Source organism: Aspergillus clavatus, genomic scaffold (assembly GCF_000002715.2).
Source record: "Aspergillus clavatus NRRL 1 1099423829806 genomic scaffold, whole genome shotgun sequence".
NCBI lineage: Eukaryota > Fungi > Ascomycota > Eurotiomycetes > Eurotiales > Aspergillaceae > Aspergillus > Aspergillus clavatus.
In genome coordinates, this window is record NW_001517093.1 from 1,208,080 (window position 1) to 1,226,461 (window position 18,382).

The 18,382-nt window shown below is 49.7% G+C and overlaps 9 protein-coding genes across 9 annotated transcripts, besides 5 other annotated features; 6 read left to right on the top strand and 3 right to left on the bottom strand.

Moving 5' to 3' along the window:
* Positions 1 to 201: 201 nt before the first annotated feature.
* ACLA_083190 (pyridoxamine 5'-phosphate oxidase family protein) lies at positions 202 to 1,056 on the bottom strand (the record flags this gene model as incomplete). The annotated part of the gene is made up of 2 exons (XM_001268049.1): positions 202 to 938; positions 993 to 1,056. The coding sequence occupies 2 exons, from the start codon at positions 1,054 to 1,056 to the stop codon at positions 202 to 204; spliced, it is 801 nt and encodes a 266-aa protein (XP_001268050.1).
* Positions 1,057 to 1,615: 559 nt separating this feature from the next.
* On the top strand, positions 1,616 to 3,636 carry ACLA_083200 (aminopeptidase P family protein; the record flags this gene model as incomplete). The annotated part of the gene is made up of 10 exons (XM_001268050.1): positions 1,616 to 1,835; positions 1,905 to 2,069; positions 2,152 to 2,184; positions 2,237 to 2,364; positions 2,417 to 2,809; positions 2,859 to 2,902; positions 2,954 to 2,987; positions 3,038 to 3,259; positions 3,317 to 3,435; positions 3,489 to 3,636. 10 exons carry the CDS (start codon positions 1,616 to 1,618, stop codon positions 3,634 to 3,636), a joined length of 1,506 nt encoding a protein of 501 aa, XP_001268051.1.
* Positions 3,637 to 4,324: 688 nt separating this feature from the next.
* Positions 4,325 to 4,372: a microsatellite.
* Positions 4,325 to 4,373: a microsatellite.
* Positions 4,374 to 4,835: 462 nt separating this feature from the next.
* ACLA_083210 (protein serine/threonine kinase activating protein nimO) lies at positions 4,836 to 7,007 on the top strand (the record flags this gene model as incomplete). The annotated part of the gene is made up of 3 exons (XM_001268051.1): positions 4,836 to 5,345; positions 5,467 to 6,822; positions 6,876 to 7,007. 3 exons carry the CDS (start codon positions 4,836 to 4,838, stop codon positions 7,005 to 7,007), a joined length of 1,998 nt encoding a protein of 665 aa, XP_001268052.1.
* Positions 7,008 to 8,249: 1,242 nt separating this feature from the next.
* Positions 8,250 to 8,288: a microsatellite.
* Positions 8,250 to 8,289: a microsatellite.
* Positions 8,290 to 8,509: 220 nt separating this feature from the next.
* Positions 8,510 to 8,540: a microsatellite.
* A 90-nt stretch (positions 8,541 to 8,630) lies between these two features.
* Positions 8,631 to 9,701, top strand: ACLA_083220 (3-methyl-2-oxobutanoate hydroxymethyltransferase ECM31; the record flags this gene model as incomplete). The annotated part of the gene is made up of 1 exon (XM_001268052.1): positions 8,631 to 9,701. The coding sequence occupies one exon, from the start codon at positions 8,631 to 8,633 to the stop codon at positions 9,699 to 9,701; it is 1,071 nt and encodes a 356-aa protein (XP_001268053.1).
* A 298-nt stretch (positions 9,702 to 9,999) lies between these two features.
* On the bottom strand, positions 10,000 to 10,565 carry ACLA_083230 (ubiquitin-like protein ATG12; the record flags this gene model as incomplete). Its single annotated transcript, XM_001268053.1, has 3 exons — positions 10,000 to 10,059; positions 10,122 to 10,321; positions 10,481 to 10,565. 3 exons carry the CDS (start codon positions 10,563 to 10,565, stop codon positions 10,000 to 10,002), a joined length of 345 nt encoding a protein of 114 aa, XP_001268054.1.
* A 1,328-nt stretch (positions 10,566 to 11,893) lies between these two features.
* ACLA_083240 (E2 ubiquitin-conjugating protein UBC8) lies at positions 11,894 to 12,999 on the top strand (the record flags this gene model as incomplete). Its single annotated transcript, XM_001268054.1, has 9 exons — positions 11,894 to 11,926; positions 12,010 to 12,017; positions 12,074 to 12,076; positions 12,202 to 12,242; positions 12,296 to 12,320; positions 12,367 to 12,404; positions 12,455 to 12,569; positions 12,630 to 12,811; positions 12,863 to 12,999. 9 exons carry the CDS (start codon positions 11,894 to 11,896, stop codon positions 12,997 to 12,999), a joined length of 582 nt encoding a protein of 193 aa, XP_001268055.1.
* An 812-nt stretch (positions 13,000 to 13,811) lies between these two features.
* ACLA_083250 (LAMTOR1/MEH1 family protein) lies at positions 13,812 to 14,530 on the bottom strand (the record flags this gene model as incomplete). The annotated part of the gene is made up of 3 exons (XM_001268055.1): positions 13,812 to 14,100; positions 14,192 to 14,343; positions 14,480 to 14,530. 3 exons carry the CDS (start codon positions 14,528 to 14,530, stop codon positions 13,812 to 13,814), a joined length of 492 nt encoding a protein of 163 aa, XP_001268056.1.
* A 1,050-nt stretch (positions 14,531 to 15,580) lies between these two features.
* ACLA_083260 (oxidoreductase, short-chain dehydrogenase/reductase family) lies at positions 15,581 to 16,446 on the top strand (the record flags this gene model as incomplete). The annotated part of the gene is made up of 3 exons (XM_001268056.1): positions 15,581 to 16,149; positions 16,212 to 16,371; positions 16,423 to 16,446. The coding sequence occupies 3 exons, from the start codon at positions 15,581 to 15,583 to the stop codon at positions 16,444 to 16,446; spliced, it is 753 nt and encodes a 250-aa protein (XP_001268057.1).
* A 571-nt stretch (positions 16,447 to 17,017) lies between these two features.
* ACLA_083270 (DUF2011 domain-containing protein) lies at positions 17,018 to 18,086 on the top strand (the record flags this gene model as incomplete). Its single annotated transcript, XM_001268057.1, has 3 exons — positions 17,018 to 17,043; positions 17,133 to 17,646; positions 17,721 to 18,086. 3 exons carry the CDS (start codon positions 17,018 to 17,020, stop codon positions 18,084 to 18,086), a joined length of 906 nt encoding a protein of 301 aa, XP_001268058.1.
* Positions 18,087 to 18,382: the final 296 nt, after the last annotated feature.

Below are 18,382 nucleotides of genomic sequence, written 5' to 3' on the forward strand. Positions count from 1 at the left end.
CTACATATCAGGTTGGCGGGGCAGATCCAGTGGATCAAGCTCGCTGCCAACTGGCCAATGTGGTCCTGTCATTTACCTGACGGCTCCAAACACATCGACTATCATGAAATGTGACTCAAGGTTAATTTTATTAGAGCTGACCTCTGAGTCAGCTTCGACGATAGGCTGCAAATGACATAGGGGAGCATGGGTCATGCAACATCAATGTTGTTCCTCCACTGGAAGCGTAACCCCAACTGCGTTCTCCGCATATTCTCGGTTCTGCTTGTTCATTCCGGCGATATATGTGGTGATATGATCTGGTACCTTGGAGACTTTGTTCTCTGGGCTTGGAACAGGATCTCCGAATACCTCATAAACAGGCACCACACCCGTCCAAACCCGGCTGGTCACATCTTCGTTTGTTTTATCCTTGCGTTCGTCAGAGACACCCCCGTCCCGTATTTTGCCGCTACCATCCACAACCTTGACTTTAAGAATGACGGTGGACGACATCTCAGCATTGTCGGGCGGTACGCGCGTATTCTCCCAGCGCTCCGGCACGATCGAATTTGTAATAAGCTTCATAGCCCAGAGCTTCTCTGCTTCATCCGTGACTAGCTTTGCATATCCATGGAGGATAGCAGATCGATAGTTGAAGCTATGGGAATTTGGTGTGAGAGACAGGATCAACCCGTCCACTTTGCTGGCGGCGATGCAGATAGGCAATCCGTCTCCTTCGGAGCTTCGTGCGAGATTCATGATTCGGGAACTGACATAACCATGAAGATAGCAATCCAGGGGCTCATCAAGTCCTGCTGACGGATAGTCAAATGAGCCCATTTGGCCAATCATGGGCAGGATGGCGGGAAAGGGGTCAGATGGCCCTGGACTGAACGAAACATGGAGCACTTGGCTCGCATTGATGATGGAATGGATCGCATCGAGGTCATACGTTGCTAATGATTTGAAGTTAGCATCCTCATGGTGAAAAAACTCCTGAGAACCATTACCTCGATGCTTGTAGCGGTGGACTGTGTTCGCATCTCGCTTCGGATATGTAAGAGTCCTACCCATCGTGGTAGATCTTCGAAAGAATCTGTGTAGAAAGAGGTAGTAGCTTCACAGGTTAATGCTCCTTGTTCAGTTGAGTTTCAGTGAATATTACAGTGGCTCTTATAAGAAATTGTAGCTTCTGGCGTGAGTCACTCGTCTGAAAGTGAACCTTTGTCCGGTCTACTTCGAGACAGTTAAAGCCTTCGGACTTAAGGAGTCTACTGATGCCGACTGTCATCATGAGGCGTCGAGGTGCCAATCAAGGCACAGACTTCCCATAGGGCGATCTTCAACCATGCGAATCGCATCAGATATCGGTATCTCCAAGTTTCATGTCAGTTGAAAGGAGCACGAGAATCCAATGGAAGGCGAAGATCGCACTACATCTCCAAGACAGGAAAGTCCTTGCGGGAGCCAAGAATAACAAACAGCTGCATGATGATTGGTGGATAGGTGACAAAGTGCAGACCCCCACAGTGACGGCCTCAGGCAACAAGGCATCCAGTCAAGGGTAACGATAAACCCTTGGATGAGCTTCTGATAAACCGATACTCCAACTGCTCAACAGCCCTCAGTCAACATGTCGGCGTGCAAGTCTCTTGCCCAGCGATGGCCCCGGTACCTTCGTCGCACAAATATACCAATTATCTCTAGCCAACCAGCTCGACCACTGCTCCGGAGTTGTCGCACCAGCGCGCAGCTATCTCTGCCTCGTACATACGCATCGATCTCCGCCGCAGAGCTCAAATTTGGACAACCCCTTCACGAGACTCACCCTCATCTGTTGAACCCTGGAGAATGTACGTGCATCCCCCGTGACTTTGGGAACCTTTACCACAAGGAAGAACATATAAATTGACCTGAAGAAGTGACTCCTGGTATTACGGCCCTCGAATATGCCCAGCGCCGTTCTCGACTTGCAAACAAGCTTCCCAAAAATGCAATCGCCGTGTTGGCGGCCTCGGAGGTTACATATCGCGCCGCTGGAATCTTCAACACTTACCGCCAGGATTCCAACTTTTACTACCTCACCGGTTAGTGTTAACCGCACCTCGTGGGGGGGGGGCGGGGGGGGGGGGTAAAACGATGAACTGATTCGGTCTGCTCCGCCAACAGGATTCAATGAGCCCAGTGCGCTAGCTATTATCGGTGAGATTATACCAAATGAGCAGGGGTTTGCGCAGTGCTCATCTATCAACAGCAAATGACGGATCTGGGGATAATCACATCTTCCATCTTTATGTGCGAGAGAAGGACCCGAAGGCTGAACTATGGGATGGAGCGCGGTCCGGTACACAAGCTGCAATTGATGTCTTCAATGCAGACGAGGTAAGAAGCTTACCGTTCTTGGAGTTTTCCTTTGCCTGACAATGGATCACAGACCGGAGATATAGAACGCATTGGAGATATTCTCCCAGCTATCGTGTCGGAAGCCTCGGAAATCTACACGGATATCCCTGCTTTCAACCCAGGGCGATCTTCCTTGCACCGTTACTTATATGGCCCTTCGGGTGCTTCTGAGAAGCTGAAGAAGATTGTCGACTATGGGAAGGTCAAGCCCGTGCGGAACATCATGCACGAGATGCGGGTATTCAAAAGTGAGGATGAGGTCGTCCAATTACGTCGGACCGGGCAAGCCTCGGGGCGAGCTTTCACCGAGACCATGAGACAGACTTTCACTAGAGAGAAGGACCTGAACTCCTTCTTGGAGTACAACTTCAAGGTGAACGGGTGTGATGGCAGTGCTTTTGTTCCTGTAGTTGCAGGCGGTTCCGTAAGTCAATCGCGAGACTCCACGGTAGCCCGGCTAATGAGAGGTATAGAACGCTTTGAGCATCCACTATACGCGCAATGATGATGTTCTGAGGTAAAGCTTTCATCTTGTCAAGTCTCAAGATCTGAGCTAAGTGAAATGTAGGGATGGAGATCTGGTTCTAGTTGACGGGGGTGGCGTGAGTTATGAATCATCTGGCGACTTCTTCACGGTGCTCACAATCATTAGGAATGGGGCTCTTATATCTCTGATATCACGAGAACTTGGCCGGTCAATGGCAAGTTTTCCGACCCCCAGCGTGACCTGTATAATGCCGTGTTGAACGTGCATCGCAGCTGCGTGTCACTTTGTAGGGAAAGCGCAGGACTCTCCTTGGACAAGTTACACGGCATTGCAGAAACTGGCCTCAGAGACCAACTGCAACAGCTGGGATTCGATGTGTCAGGCAATGTGAGTCAAGCTTGGACACGTTTTAGTGTGAGATTGCAAACCTGACGTGCCAAACAGGCAATGGGCATCCTGTTCCCACATCATCTGGGACACTACATAGGACTGGACGTTCATGACTGTTCCGGATACCCTCGAGGCTACAACCTGAAAGCCGGCCAATGCATCACCATTGAGCCGTACGTGCATCCCCTGTCCAAGTCCACGATAACACGCTAACCGATTGTCTTAGCGGCATCTATGTCCCGGACGACGACAGATGGCCAGAGAAGTTCCGTGGGATCGGCATCCGAATTGAGGACAGTGTATGTGTCGGTGATGACAACCCAATCGTGTTAACCACCGAGGCAGTGAAAGAAGTAAGTTACTCCACTTCGTAATTCTTCCTTGACAATGAAGCATTGATCCTTCGCTTGCTTTCGCGAAATAATGCTAATGTGCAATGCTGGATAGGTTGAGGATATTGAGGCCCTCCGGGACTAGACGCAGTAGTGGTCCGTCCTTCTGTAACATATAGATAGATACCCTTTACAGAGAATTTGTACAATACGATGATCTCCGGTACGAAGAAAGGAGAAGTCAATCCCGAGTACTATCGAGTACCTAGGTATGGTAGCTGTGTCAACCAGAGAAATAAACAAACAAAGGGCTGGTGTTGGTGTTGGTGTTTGTAAAATTCGATGGACCAGTATTGGCCGGTACCATCGTATATACCATGGAAGTTGACGCGTGAAATTGATACAGAACAGAACAGACCATCACGACAAAACCTGATTAGAGCGTAACCTGAGGGACCTGCAGTATTATGTCATCATTTTCCTCACGGGCGCAGTATAGATAGATACATGAATATAACTGGGACTTTGGATACCCAGTCAACTGTCGAAGGAGTAAAATAAGGTAAAGAATGTTCACCCAGCATTCGCAGTCCTGGAAAAGGCTTTTATTTTTTTTGATAGTGGATGTTCATTGTTCACCCTTTGCGCGATGCTCTTTGGCTGTTTAGCGCACATCCCCAGCGGCCAAAACAAACCCGGTCGTCTCCACCACACGCTTGCCCAGTCGGTCTGCTTTGCTTTGCTTTGCTTTGCGTTGCGTTGCCTACTTTGCTTTGCTTCTCTTCTCTGGTCTCGTCTTGTCTCTCTTTAAACGTACCAAACTAAACGATCTACCTACTACTTACTGGCTGATTGCCTTACCTACCTTACCTTAACTTGACCTTACTTACCACTACTAAAATACTACTGCACGACTTTGTCCATCCGTCCTCCAACCACCCCCCTTTCAATAAGTCTCCGGACTCGACAGTGCCTGTCATACTCTCATCCTGCAGGCTTGAAGGCACTTGGTCGTCTCGTCTCGTCTCTTGTGCTTTACCATCCTCGATCCTTCGCTCTTTCGTTTCCACGTACAATGGCTTCTCTGTGATCAAGAGGGGGGAGAAAAAAAAACCAGCCTTTCGAGACGTGTAGCTAAGTCGCGCGTCCAGCTTAGAGTGCCCCCTCTCTTGCTGGCTCGTCGATTCACAGCCTTCACACGTACTGCTATTGCAATCAGTGTTCGCGCGTATTGCTACCCTATGGCAGCAGTATTCGTACCTCCTTCGCCGCGAATCTCTCTTAACATGTCAACTCGCCGCCCTCTCGCCAACGTGCCGAATGCCACCAATTCCCCTCACAGGGCGGGTCTCGTTCCTGCAAAGCGTCCCCGGACGACAAATGCTCCGATCGATATACCCTACGGCCAGCCTCCCCTTAAGAAGCAGGTGATTGATGGATTGGAACAGGAGGCCCGCACTCCACCGCGGGTAAAATCGAGCACCATCACCGATTCTAAGTTATTCACGCGGCGGTCGAATAATGCTCAACCAAGTGCTTTCGAACGGAAATTGGTCGCTGCAAGGGATAAGGAACGGCAGACTCAACTCAAAGGCACCAGACAGGAAAAGCCCTCTGCGGAGTCGATTGAGTCGATCCGACAATGGCAGAGGCATTATCGAAAGGCGTTCCCGTCTTTTGTCTTTTACTTTGATGCTATTCCAGAGGACGTTCGTGCCAAATGCTCGAGACAGGTCATTGCATTGGGGGCTGTGAGTATCTCTTTCCCGGTCCTGTCCATGTCCATGTCTATTGCGCTATCATCGTACCCGTGTCCCTTTGCTTTGTTCTTGCTCCAAGGGTCTCTCTGCGATGGCTGATTGAGGAATACAGAGCGAAGAAAAGTTTTTCTCCCGTGATGTCACCCATGTTGTCACGTCCCGCCCTATACCTCCTGAACTAAACGCCGCTGCCGACTTGAGTGCTCCGAACGTGGAACAGGGTCCTGTTGATACCGTCAATCCGTCTCTCCTGGAGAAGACAGTCGACACCCACCTTCATATGTCTTTGAAGACCGATACAAGGCGTGAGCAGAGCAACATGGACGTGTTGTATCGAGCCCGCCGGATGAAGATGAAAATATGGGCACTGGAAAAGTTACAACGCATGATTGCCGCGATCAATGACGGAGACATTGGAGGACACGGCGCCACCTCCACTCGCACCCAAAACGCTGCTGGTGGGAATACCAGAGCTCGCGGCGAGACGGATCTTTCGCAAGTCCTGCGAAGTGAACTCATCAATGGTCCCTCGGATCGAGATCCTCTTTCTTCCTTGAAAGAGTTGGTGATGTTCAAAGGCCCGTTCGTTTATGTTCACGATATGGATGAGAAGACCAAACCGGTGATGGTACGAGAATACCCAAAAGTCGCGAGACGGCAGGACGGTACTTGGCCACAGTTCAGAAGTGCACCGCTGGGTAAATGCCCTTTCATCGACGAACCCCCGACCAAGAAGGAAATCGAAAGGCACCGAGCTCTCCAGCAAGAGAAGGACAAGAAGGCCGCTGCCAAGGCTGTTCCAGTTCAACAAACTCATGATCCTAAGCCTAACCGACAGGACCAAGCCCCTGTGACCAAAGATAACCAAGATATTCCGAACGAGATTGACAGTGAAGACAATGTTGATAACAAGGTGTCCCAGATCAAGCCGACTGATATGCAGAAACCGCTGTCAACCAAGCCAGCTGCTCCGCGGAAAAGCTCCGAGAGCTTCGTACCTCCCCAACTGCACCGAGGAGGACCTTTTTATGCTGGCCGTGAGCCTGCCGCGTCGGGGGTGCAGCCGTCGAATATCACATCCGCCATCCGCTCCCAGATGGTATCATCTACCGCTGCAGGACCTGGTGCCAAGGCTGGTATTAGCAAGGAAGTCCACGAGTTAAAGCGGAAGGTTCTGGAGAAGAGCAACGGTGGACTATCAACCAGCGCTATGCTTTCGCCTCACCTCACCACGTCTCTGTCGACATCGTTCAAGATGAATCAATTGTCGCATAGGACGGGTCAGACAAATACGCAGGACAAGCGTGGACACGTGCAGGAGGAAGACACTACCCAATCCGAAGGCAACGGTGCCAAGCGGCGAACCGGTCTCCGGAAAGTCATGACTCAGAAAAAGAAGGAAAGAAGGAGAGATCCCAAACCTGGATATTGTGAGAATTGTAGGGATAAGTTCGATGATTTCGAGGAGGTGAGAGACCCATTCAGATTCCTTGGGTTGATAGTAACTGACGATCATTTCAGCATATTATGACCAGAAAACACCGGAAATTCGCAACCAACCCAGCGAACTGGGTTGATCTAGATGAGCTGCTTGATGAGTTGGAAAGACCACTAAAGGAGCAGTGGGTATGTGAGGCCGCAGATACACCTTAATGTTGTCCATCTCGGCATGTCTAGCTACCCGACTCCCACTTGGTCCTCTTTTGTCTTTGGGGTGATAGTGTCAACGATGACATTCCCCATTCAGGAGACTGTCGAGGTTTACGTTAGAAGTAAATAGTGCCACGAAACACGGCTGCAACGCCATTGGCTGAGCCCACAACCGCATACCTACATTTGAGTCACAGTGGTTGGGACGCATGCTCTTTATCATTGTGATTCTTCAGACCCTCTTTAAAAGGTTCTTTACTTTCCTTTCTCTCATTCATTCCTTATTTCATTCCCCTCGTGCGGCGGCCTATTGTACTCCATATCCATCAGGTTACCATACCATCATACAATCGGCGTCCTTGAATTTTCTTCTGGGGGTGCGATGTTGCTTTGGGAAGTTGACGGACGAAAAAAAAAAGCATCTTACGGCCTTTTAGCGACATTTTTGCATACCATACCCTCAACCGAAAAAAAAGGGGGGGGAAGCTTATGAACTACCTATTTGGAGACTGACGCCAAAATCCATTTCGGGGAGGGCTTCACAGATGCACGGTGCTTTTACTGTGCATGGGGTATTCCACGGTTGATCGGCAACGGCGTACGCAGATGGCATTCTATGAAGTGGGTTGATCTACTTTCTCGAGTTTCTTCTCTCTAAATTCTCTTTTATCCATGTCTGTCGACAGCATTTTCATGGGGCGGAGGTTGTTACGGGGTTAATTGCATATGGCTGAATGCCTTTTCTTCTCTCGGCGGCAGCTTTTGTTCGATTTTGTTTGATTTGCATATCTAATTATCTTCCCATGTGACAAGCTTTTCTTGCTTTGAGTTGTAGAGTTCGAGTCACAGGAATCAGAATCTCATAATTATATACCTCCAGAGTACCTAGGTATATACTTCTGTAGTACTAGTAAGTAAACGCTGCTTATCCGAGCCTCGGCTTTCCAAACCATCTCGGCTCGGAATAAGCAACACCCCCGGCGGAGAAGCTCTTCCCACTTACCCACCAACAACACTTGTGCCAATCACATCTTCACCGCGAAAAGGCGCGAAGTGGGAGAGACGCCACTAATGACTAAACATCCGGCAGAATGGAAAAAAAAGAAAAAAAAAAGAAGGGAATAATACAGTGGTACTTGGGATGCTCTGGGCTACGCTGCATATACCAGCACGTATCCCAGGACTTAATAAAACTTTTGTTGCCTGATGGGCGAAGGTTATGAACGGGATGGAGGGAGACTCACTTCTCGCTCTTCTCTCGCTCTCTCTGGCTCTCTCTCTCTCTTGCATAACGAGGTTTTGTTGGGAATCTGACACAACTATTTACGGTGTGTCGACTCGATACGTGGTTGTCGACTTGTCTTGTCTCTTGTAGTTGTGAGTTGTGACACGGCTATTTCGAGGTATACTTTGGTGATTTCCCTTTTTGGGTAGTGACGCCACTGCTGCGACTTGCGGTGGTCTCTTTTTCTTCATTCTTTTCTCGAGGACTATATTTTGTTGACTTTTTTTTTTTTTTTTTTTTTTTCTCTCTTTCATGGGGGTGGGATTTATTTGATTTCTTCTTCTCCTTCTTACTCATTGACTGGGGAGATATTGTTGTTCTTTTTTGAATTGACATAGGCAATGGCTTCCAAGACTGCCTCGCGGCTGATATCGCCGCTCCAATCGCTTGCTAGAGGTGCCGGGGCACGACCTCCCTCATTCCTTACTCCTTCTCTGATCCTCTTCGGAAACCATACCCCCACACCTCTGCCTCTCTGGTCCTCACCATGGACCCCGACCGTTCGGCATAGCTCCCACTCGCCAATGGGGCAGTCGCCGGTCAACCCACGGAAGAAAGTGACCATGCAAACCTTACGAAGTCTGTACAAGAAGGGAGAGCCAATCACCATGCTGACGGCTCATGATTTTCCCAGCGGCCATGTCGCCGAAGCAGCCGGAATGGATATGATTCTGGTGGGGGACAGTTTGGCCATGGTCGCTTTGGGGATGGAGGACACGAGCGAGGTGCTGATGGACGAAATGCTGCTGCATTGTCGGAGTGTAGCGCGCGCCGCCAAGAGCGCCTTCACGGTTGCGGACCTGCCCATGGGCTCGTATGAGGTGTCGCCGGAGCAGGCGGTTCAGTCGGCTATTCGGATCGTGAAGGAGGGCCGCGTCCAGGCTGTCAAACTGGAAGGAGGCAAGGAGATGGCACCGACTATCAAGCGGATCGTGCAGGCGGGCATTCCGGTTGTGGGTCATATCGGGCTCACGCCGCAGCGGCAGAATGCCCTCGGAGGCTTCAGGGTACAGGGCAAGTCGACGGCGGGTGCCCTGCGATTGCTGAACGATGCCTTAGCTGTGCAGGAGGCCGGTGCATTTATGATCGTTGTCGAAGCAGTCCCCGCGGAAATCGCAGCGATCATCACAAAGAAGCTGTCTGTGCCCACCATTGGCATTGGAGCAGGCAATGGATGCTCGGGACAGGTCCTGGTACAGATCGACATGACCGGCAATTTCCCTCCTGGCCGATTCCTCCCCAAATTTGTCAAGAAGTATGCCGACGTGTGGGGAGAGGCCATCAAGGGAATTGAGCAGTACAAAGAGGAAGTCAAGAGCCGCGCATACCCTTCACAAGAGTACACCTATCCCATCGCCAAGGAGGAATTGGCGGAGTTTGAGAGGGCTGTTGAGAAAGTCGACCGAAGCTGACCGTTGATCGGAATGGTTCATGAAGATGAATGATTGTTCGTTTGGCGTTTGTACATGCGAATCGGGAGTATCTTGCATCGTTTTCGGGGTTTCGTTCTCAGGTTTTTAGCATCGTCTGGCACCGCATTTTTTGATCCTTTGCATTTTGACCTTGATGATACCTCGTGCTTGATGATTGTGGTTGCGAGTAATGTCATATAGTGGTGGCGGCTCTAACTTCCTTTGGGGTGGCATTGTCTTATAGATGGTTAATCTATGCTTTCGTCATCATGCTCAGCCCAGTATTTGGAGCCAATTCTTAGCCAAAGGCTGGTGTCATGGAATAGGAAACGATCAGTTGATCATCAACCTTGAAACACTGGGGAAAAATCAGCCTGAAACTCCGATAGATAGAGGAGGAGTTCGGAGTCGACTACATACTCTCCAAAGACCACCAACGCCTTCATCTAGCCCAGGGGCAAAGACGCTGTTGACATAGCAGAAGACGGAATCCGTATCTTTGCAATCTAGTTTTTTCCTGAGGAATTTGACGACTGTCTCGAATTTCTGAGACGCACTGATCTTGAACACGCGATTTTTCAGAATAGGCGCGGAAGGAAGAGGCTGAAAACGAACTGTGACTGTTTAAAGTTAGACGAATGTAGAGCTAACAAGCCTGCGATGAGATCATTGTTTGGCCGGACCAAGAGTTTTGAGCGAACAGAAAGATTCATGACAGATATTCTCGAGTCCAGACGGACATTGCTTCGAATACAGGCATATGCAGTAAGCCAACTTACCCTTTCCTGTATCAACAGCCTCAGCATCGGCCAGCGCTCGATGGGCATCCCGCGGAAGGCTACTCAGCACCACCGACGCGGACATGGTCAGGGGCAAATCGGCGCCATGTTCATCGTCTGGGATTGGAGCGCTTCTGGTATTCGATTCTGAATCTTGTCTCCGGCTTGCAGGTCGATGACTGAGTTTGCTTCCGGTGAGATGTGGGGGATTGGACGGTGGGGAGTTTCCGCTGGAGGGATTCTCTGATGATGGGGAGTCCATTTCTTGTAGGTATTCGGTTTTATTGCTGCTATCAGAGCAGTTTGCAGATTAGGGGATTGTTTGTGAGAAGAGCTGATTGAATGCGAGAACATCACTGTGATATGGTGGTGTTGTTTAGAGGAGTTGAGGAGCAACCAGGTACTACTAATTGTTAGGCTACAGCTACTAGCCCAATAATAATTGGACTGCAGAAGTTCTGCAATGCTTATTTCAGTATCCATCACTGAAGTTTGGTAGTATTATTTAGGAAAAGATCACGTCACATGAGATTTATGTATACTATGTGGCGCCCTCTAGACATAGTACCTACTTGCACTCAGTTTTGGAGTCTAAGTTGCTCGGAATAGTTACCTTGGGACGATTGAATCTCCCGTATCACTAGTGGGCTCCAAGTACTGAAATGTTGACGTAGGTCAACTGGTCAAGTGTGTTCGCTATCGCTGTCCGATAACAACGCAGCTAAACTTAGCAGTATGAATGACGCTGGCCGGCTATTAGTACTATTGTAGGGAGACTCCAAGTAGTCTCTATTTTACCGCTGCAGAGGGGTAGAAACATCTCATTAGACTTGAAGATCCAAAATGTCCTACCCATGGAACTACAGGGAAAGATATAAGAAAACCAAATATCCCAGGGAAACAGAATTGGGTACCTGAAAAAAAGAGTAGATAGCAAGACAAGACAGAGCGCTGAGTCATCCTGCAGCCACATGACTGCCCAACTGACTGTACTACTCTGTAGAGGAATGAATGATGAGCGTGCGGGTCGTGGTGCCATCACTCGACTATCATCTACTACTATACTCCTGGTACTCAGTCCTCTATCTAGTTACTACTACTTCTCCTATTTCTTCGGACTCTACCTCTTCCTCTCCCAACCTTACCACTTCTAGTCACTTCTCAATCATCTACTTATCTTTTTCAAGGACCTTTGTTCCCATCCGACCCTGCTCCTCTACCAACAGGCCTTGCCTTTCGCCCGCCCGCCGTTGCTACTTATCGTCCCCGCTAATTGCTTCCCCGCTCGGTCTTGGAGAAACACCCAGATTTGACTCACTCGTGCCGTTTCATTCACAAATCTTCATCGCTCTCAACAAGTCATTTTGGGGATTTTCTCAGTTGTAGGGGCGAAGCAGCACACACACTTTCAAGATGAGCAGTCCGAAGAGAAGAATCGAGACGGATGTAAGTGACTAAAGTACCTTTACGGGCCTGTTGCTCGGAATTGTACAGTGGCGGACAACTGACTTATTTCTTCTTTTTCTTAGGTCATGAAGTATGAATCGATTGTTTCGAAATGGACAATGAGGCTCACATACTAACCGTTGACAGGATGTACGATTCCCCGCTTCAGTATCCATCGACGCTGCTTTCTTCCCCTCACATTGTCTGCTTGCTTTTCGGATGGACGAATTCAGAAATGAGCGGAATCGTTTCGGCCTTTACTGACATAGTTCCAGGTTGATGAGTGACTACGAGGTGACGCTGGTAAATGACAATAGTAAGTAGAAACGGATGTTTGCCACCGAACTGACTGCTGACTTTTGACCTTAGTGTATGCCACGCTTTCTTGCTTGCGGTCAATCTTCCTCTACACCCTGACTAACGGTCTGATCGATGGACAGGCAAGAATTTTATGTCCGCTTCAAGGGCCCCGAAGAGAGTAGGTTCCGCGCTATGTCAGAGACATAATCCCGGGCTAACGAAATCTAGCACCTTTCGCCGGTGGTCACTGGAAGATCCACGTCGAATTACCTGATCAGTATCCCTACAAGAGCCCAAGTATTGGCTTCGTCAATCGGATTTTCCATCCCAACATAGATGAATTGTGAGGTGTACTCCCTGGATCTCTTATGGAGACGCAACGCTAACACCTCCGTTTCAACAGGTCCGGTTCAGTGTGTCTCGACGTCATCAATCAAACTTGGTCGCCGATGTACGACATGATCAACATCTTCGAGGTTTTCCTGCCCCAACTCCTGCGTTACCCGAACCCTTCCGACCCGCTAAACGGCGAGGCTGCTGCAATGTTGATGCGGGAACCTAAGAGTTACGAGGCGAAAGTCAAAGGTAGAGTTATACTTCATTGCCTGGGGAACAATGCGCTGACCTCGCCGGCAGAATACGTGTCCAAGTATGCCAGTAAAGAGGCAGTGGATGAAGCTGGAGAAGATACCGAGTCAGAAGATGAGTTGAGCTCGGCCGGAAGCTATGAATCTGGCGGCGAAGAGCCGGCTGGAACAATGGATGACGTCTGAAACAATCATCCTCGCTTCGCTATCTGACAATCGCGCAATATACTGCAGTTCACCCTCATCTCTGCACTACCTGTTATTCTATCGCACAAGGCTGGGGGCGTTACTGGCGGAGTTATTGATATTCTTGGAGCGAGTTGACATTCATGGTTTCGAAGGGGGAAGTAGGATATAGCCAGTGGATGCGCGATCACTCGACTGGGTCGCCAACTCTTCTGCTTTCTGTGGTTCAGTCCATACCTCGTCGACCTTTGTTGTTTCTCTCTACTGCTGTTGTGCTATTTTTCTGATCTCTCCATGGATATCTCATCATTTAGTAGTCATGCATGTCTATAGCCAGGGTGTTCCAACAGCACAAAGTATGAAAGACAATAAGAACATTTGGATCGTCTACTTTCGCGTCAAGGTAGACGGATCGAAACATATGCACGAAGAGCATGACTTGAGACTATCTATGCTATGATTAAGGAGTAAAACGGATCGCGGTACAAGGAGGGAACATGCAACTCTACCCAAGTACCAGACAATGCAACACAAAGGAAATAGCCACTGATGACTGCAATGGGAGTGTAAGAAACAAGAAGCGCAAGCGGGGTATTAAATCCCTCTCAAGGGGGAAAAATCGAAGAGGAGAACATAGGAAAGACCGCGAAGGGCACAAGGGGAAGCAAAAGAACCACAAAACACAATCCGGGGATAAGGTGGAAAGACCGTCGACCGGCGACTCAGTAACCAAAGCAGGAAGGATGCAGGATGTAGCAAAGAAAGCGTGAAATCATCTCCATCTCCATCACTAGGTAGGTGATTTGTTTTGTTCACGTAACCTTCAAGACACCAAAGACGTCTCGCCCGTTCCCCTCATCTGTGTTCAACCCTGGGCGAGCCTTCTTTCCCTTATTCGGATTGATGACCACCTCGCCCCAATGCTTGGGGACCGCGCCGTCGCCGGATTTACTCGACTTCGGGGACTCAGAAGGATCGGCCGTGATGACTTTCACGGGGACGTCGGAGCTCGAGCCCGCTTTTGAGGCGACGGAGCCATGGAGTGTCGCTCTCGGTTGGAGATGGGGTTGTGGCTGGAGGGACCAGATGTCGATGACGGAGCTGTGAGGTTCTTGAAGTTAGCGATCTCTGTTTCGAGGGCTTTCCGTTATGTTGTTATATAGTCGAAGGAGAAGAAGGGAAGGGAGCGCACTCTGATGTTCGTTGGCAGATGGCTTCGAGAGCCTCCCGTTCGCGCTTTATGTTCTCCGGGTCCGGGTTGGTGAGCTGGTTCGCATGGTTGAGCGCTCCATAGCCATATCCTGACTGGTAGATGTCATCGTCTAGAAGGCGCGAAGACTCGGACTAGTAAGGCACTGTTAGGGAGGAGTGGCTCGAGAGATCAAGATGACGAGAGTGTCGCACTGCCCAGCCCCCTCATGCGACATGACTACGGCCATGGGCGTTTTGGCCATCTCTGAGGAGCAGCAGGTTGACTCACGTCGTGGCTATCTCGGCGACTGAGTCCGAGACAGGAAGAACAGACACCCATGAATGTATATGTGACTTGAAGGGGAAAGAGAGTCGATTATTGAGCACAAGCGATGCAATCGAGGGAGGCAAGCACTCCGGAATGGGTAACCGAATCAGAAGAAAACTAGCTCAATATTGAGGTGGGGAATACATGAAAGAGCGCGGTGGATTATGATACAAATATCAGCTGCAGCGAAGCACCGACGGGTGACGCTGGGAAGGATGCAGGCAAGTTGATAGTACCTCGAGTCGCATGACAATCGACCGAATCCGTCGTTTATGAGGATATCCAGCCGTGGTGTTTGGATCTGGTCCGTGCGTATCGACACATGAGATGTCATCTGTCGACTCAACCATGAGTAGTACCTCTCTAGAGCTTTAACTGAAACTATAACACTGAAGGCAACTACGATATTCTTTAGAGAACATATTGATGTTTCTTTTCATTCCATAGAGGCCCTAATTGATGATCTTACCATTAATCTCACAGCCAAATCAGTAGCAGTGAAGTTGGCTGGCCCACCACAACCCAAGTCCTATAATTAAGAAAGAAAGCTGATGACAAGACAAGGCTTGTACGACGAGCTGGAATTGGGGTTTTTCTTAATGGCTTCCTCTGATCTCGCTTGCAATGCCACAGACAACTCTTCCCCTGAAACCCAGCCCCTTTAGTAACTCTCTGTGGCAGCCCGATGGCAGGGATACTGCTGCAGCCTACTATAGTTACTGACAATAACTAGCCCTCCCAGTATCAAAATCCCGCTGATCGATTACACAAAGAAGTAGAATTTAAAAAAAGGAATCAGGGGCAACGATGATGAGTTCTAACTGTCCCCACTGCTTTGTTGTCAACTAGTTATCTTGAGTTCACGCCTGCTGGTGAACCCCCCGCATAGATTCTACTAATTCCTTTAACATTCCCTATCCCTGTCTTGCTCCTGACTTCCTACATCACTGAAGACCATTTCATTTTGAGCCACCTGGCATACTGAATCATCCAGTGAATATAGCACAGCCTGATCTCCAAGTCCAACCCCCCCCCCCAAAGCACCACTATATCACACTGATCATGTCTGGACGATTGGAGGGAAAGGTTGCCATTGTGACAGGCGCAGGCTCAGGATTCGGCTACGGCATCGCAAAGAAATTCGTTGAGGAAGGTGCCAATGTTATCATCGCAGAGCTGTCACAGGAGAGTGGAGAAAAGGCGGCAGATGAGTTGAACAGCAAATTCGTCTTCACCGATGTGACGAAGCGAGATTCCTGGGAGGCATTGCTCCAGGCGACCCTTGATGCTTATGGGAAGCTGGACATTGTGGTCAATAATGCCGGTGCGACGTACAGCAACAAGCCCACCGCTGAAGTCACAGATGCCGACTTCGATCTGTGTATGAACGTCAACGTCAAGTCGATCTTCCTGTCAGCCAGCGTGATTGTCCCGTACTTTGTGGACAATGACCGTCCCGGATCATTCATTCAGATCTCATCGACGGCTGCGCTGCGTCCTCGCCCGGGTCTGACTTGGTATAATGCTTCCAAGGCAGCAGTAAGCAATGCAACCAAGACCATGGCGGTCGAGTATGGGCCCAAACAGGTTCGGTTCAATTGTGTTTGCCCTGTTGTTGGAAGTACAGGAATGTGAGTGCTGGTTCCGTCTCTCATCTCAAGCCAAATTGTCTGATCCGACTCGCTACTTGCAGGACACATCTGTTTCTCGGAAAACCAGACACTGAGGAGAATCGAGCAGCCTTCGTGTCGACTGTGCCACTGGGTCGTCCAAGCACTCCTCAAGATGTCGCAAATACATGCTGCTTCCTGGCTAGTGATGAGGCAGCGTTCATTACCGGTGTAAACCTCGAGGTAAATGACACTCTAGGAATGGGTTTTGGCTGAATGGCTAATGTAATTTAGGTGGACGGTGGTCGCTGTGTCTGAACTACACTTGAATCAACTTTTTTTTTCCGGAGAATTGTCAGAAGCGTATACTGGACTCACATTATGATGTTATCTATTGGAAAGCCTTGACATTCGTATCATTCTTAGACTTTCACAGCCGATGCGACATGATAACTCAATCTGAATACCAAGATCGCACGTCTGCTTTGACCAGAGAAGACCCTGGTCGTGTAAAATATCTTTTCAATTTATCACAATAGCATCGTTTTCATATGATTAAAAGCCATGAAACCCTCATTGAGCAGGTGACCAGGACAGAAATAATATGTAATCTTAAGGTATAAAGCTGGCCCATGTACTCCGCTGATACTCGATTTGGCTTCTCCGCAGCCGTGGCCGCAGACGCGCACTTGTGGAAATAGCCGCATGGGATCAACGACAATTTTCATCTTCAACTAACTAAGCGCTACAGTCCGAAAGGTGATGCAATCCAGCCAACTTCACCATAACGTAACAAACCAAACGGACGTTATTTAATTATTCTGGCTGTATTTTATCGTCTATCGTTTCTTTCCCCTTATGCTTCCATCCACGATACACCTTCCAAACCATGTTTGACCTCCCAGACGCGAAACGGTAAGCCCATTCAGGACAACGAATCTTGCAGCCTTCCACTCGGCCACCTCCCTAGATACTCTCCATTAACATTAGAGGACATGACACAGCGTCCGTCGCGATGAACTTCTCTCCGGAGATCTATCTTCCCGCTCTCCATCTCCAGCCCCCGAATCCGTCGCCCAGGACGCCCAGCAACGTCTCAGAGACCTCCTCAACCTCGACGCCCTGCTCGCACCCGCACAACCCAGTGAGCCCAAACAACCGTCTCAAGACGCCGGCCATGCTTCAGAGGATGAAGAGCAGGAATTCGAGTTCCGCCTGTTCAGCGCTGCGCCGAAACCCGATGCCAAGAACGAGAAGGCTCCCGCGAGCGGGGATGCACCGGCCAGCGCGGGGACACAGAAACTGCGAATCCGGCTTCGTTCGCCGACGCCTGGTGCGGTGGATGGGGAGGGTCGCTTTCTGAATCCGTTTCGTGGGTGGGAGTACTACTTTACGACGCCGGGGTTGCTTACGGGGTCGGTTGGAGAGGAGGATGCCGGGGCGGCGGAGAGGAGGAGGCGGTTTGAGGAGATGGCGGTAACGGGGGAGGAGATGGTGGGCTGGTCGAAGGGTTCTTGGGTGAGTGGCGATGCCACGCTGACTCTTGATGATTGTCGATCTCGGAGGTTGACTTTTTTTTTGTTTCATCGCAGCCTGGTTGCCATCTGCCTTGGCGGGTGATACGTTTGAAAAGACAGCATACGAAGTTACCGCCTGCTTCCCAAGATCCAGCTGCGATTGCGACTGTGTGCGTCACGGATCCTCCAGCAAGAGAGCCAAAGTCGCGAAAGAAGCCTGGCAAGAAGCGACGAATCCAACTACGGAAGCGAGTCACGGAAGCCGAGGAAGCGAAGATCAAGGATGCGGAGAAGCGGACTCGCAAGAACAGGGAGCGAAAGATGAAGCGACGACAAAAGGCACGGGAGTTGAAGGCCGCCGCAGCAGCAGCATCGGGACAGAGCCAAGACCAAGAAGTTCCTGATACCGAGATGCAGGATGACTCTGAGGCCAGCGACTGAGCTCACTCTGATAGCTTGCTTTGTGCTTGAAATTCATCATTCTGAATTGTTTGTTTACTACGAGAAACAACGCGAGAATCACATTACTGACATGCTGGTCATGGAGCAAATTGGGACAACCATCTGTCCCCCTGACTGGAGCAGAGTATAAACACAATGCGGGGTATTATGCGACATAAGTTCAACAGCAAAACTCAACAGACGACACTTCGCGTCATGATAGGCCTTGGCCGGTTATAAGAAAAAGGACAAACAGGAGGAAATCCTCCAGATTCAAAAGAACTAGGCTTTACACC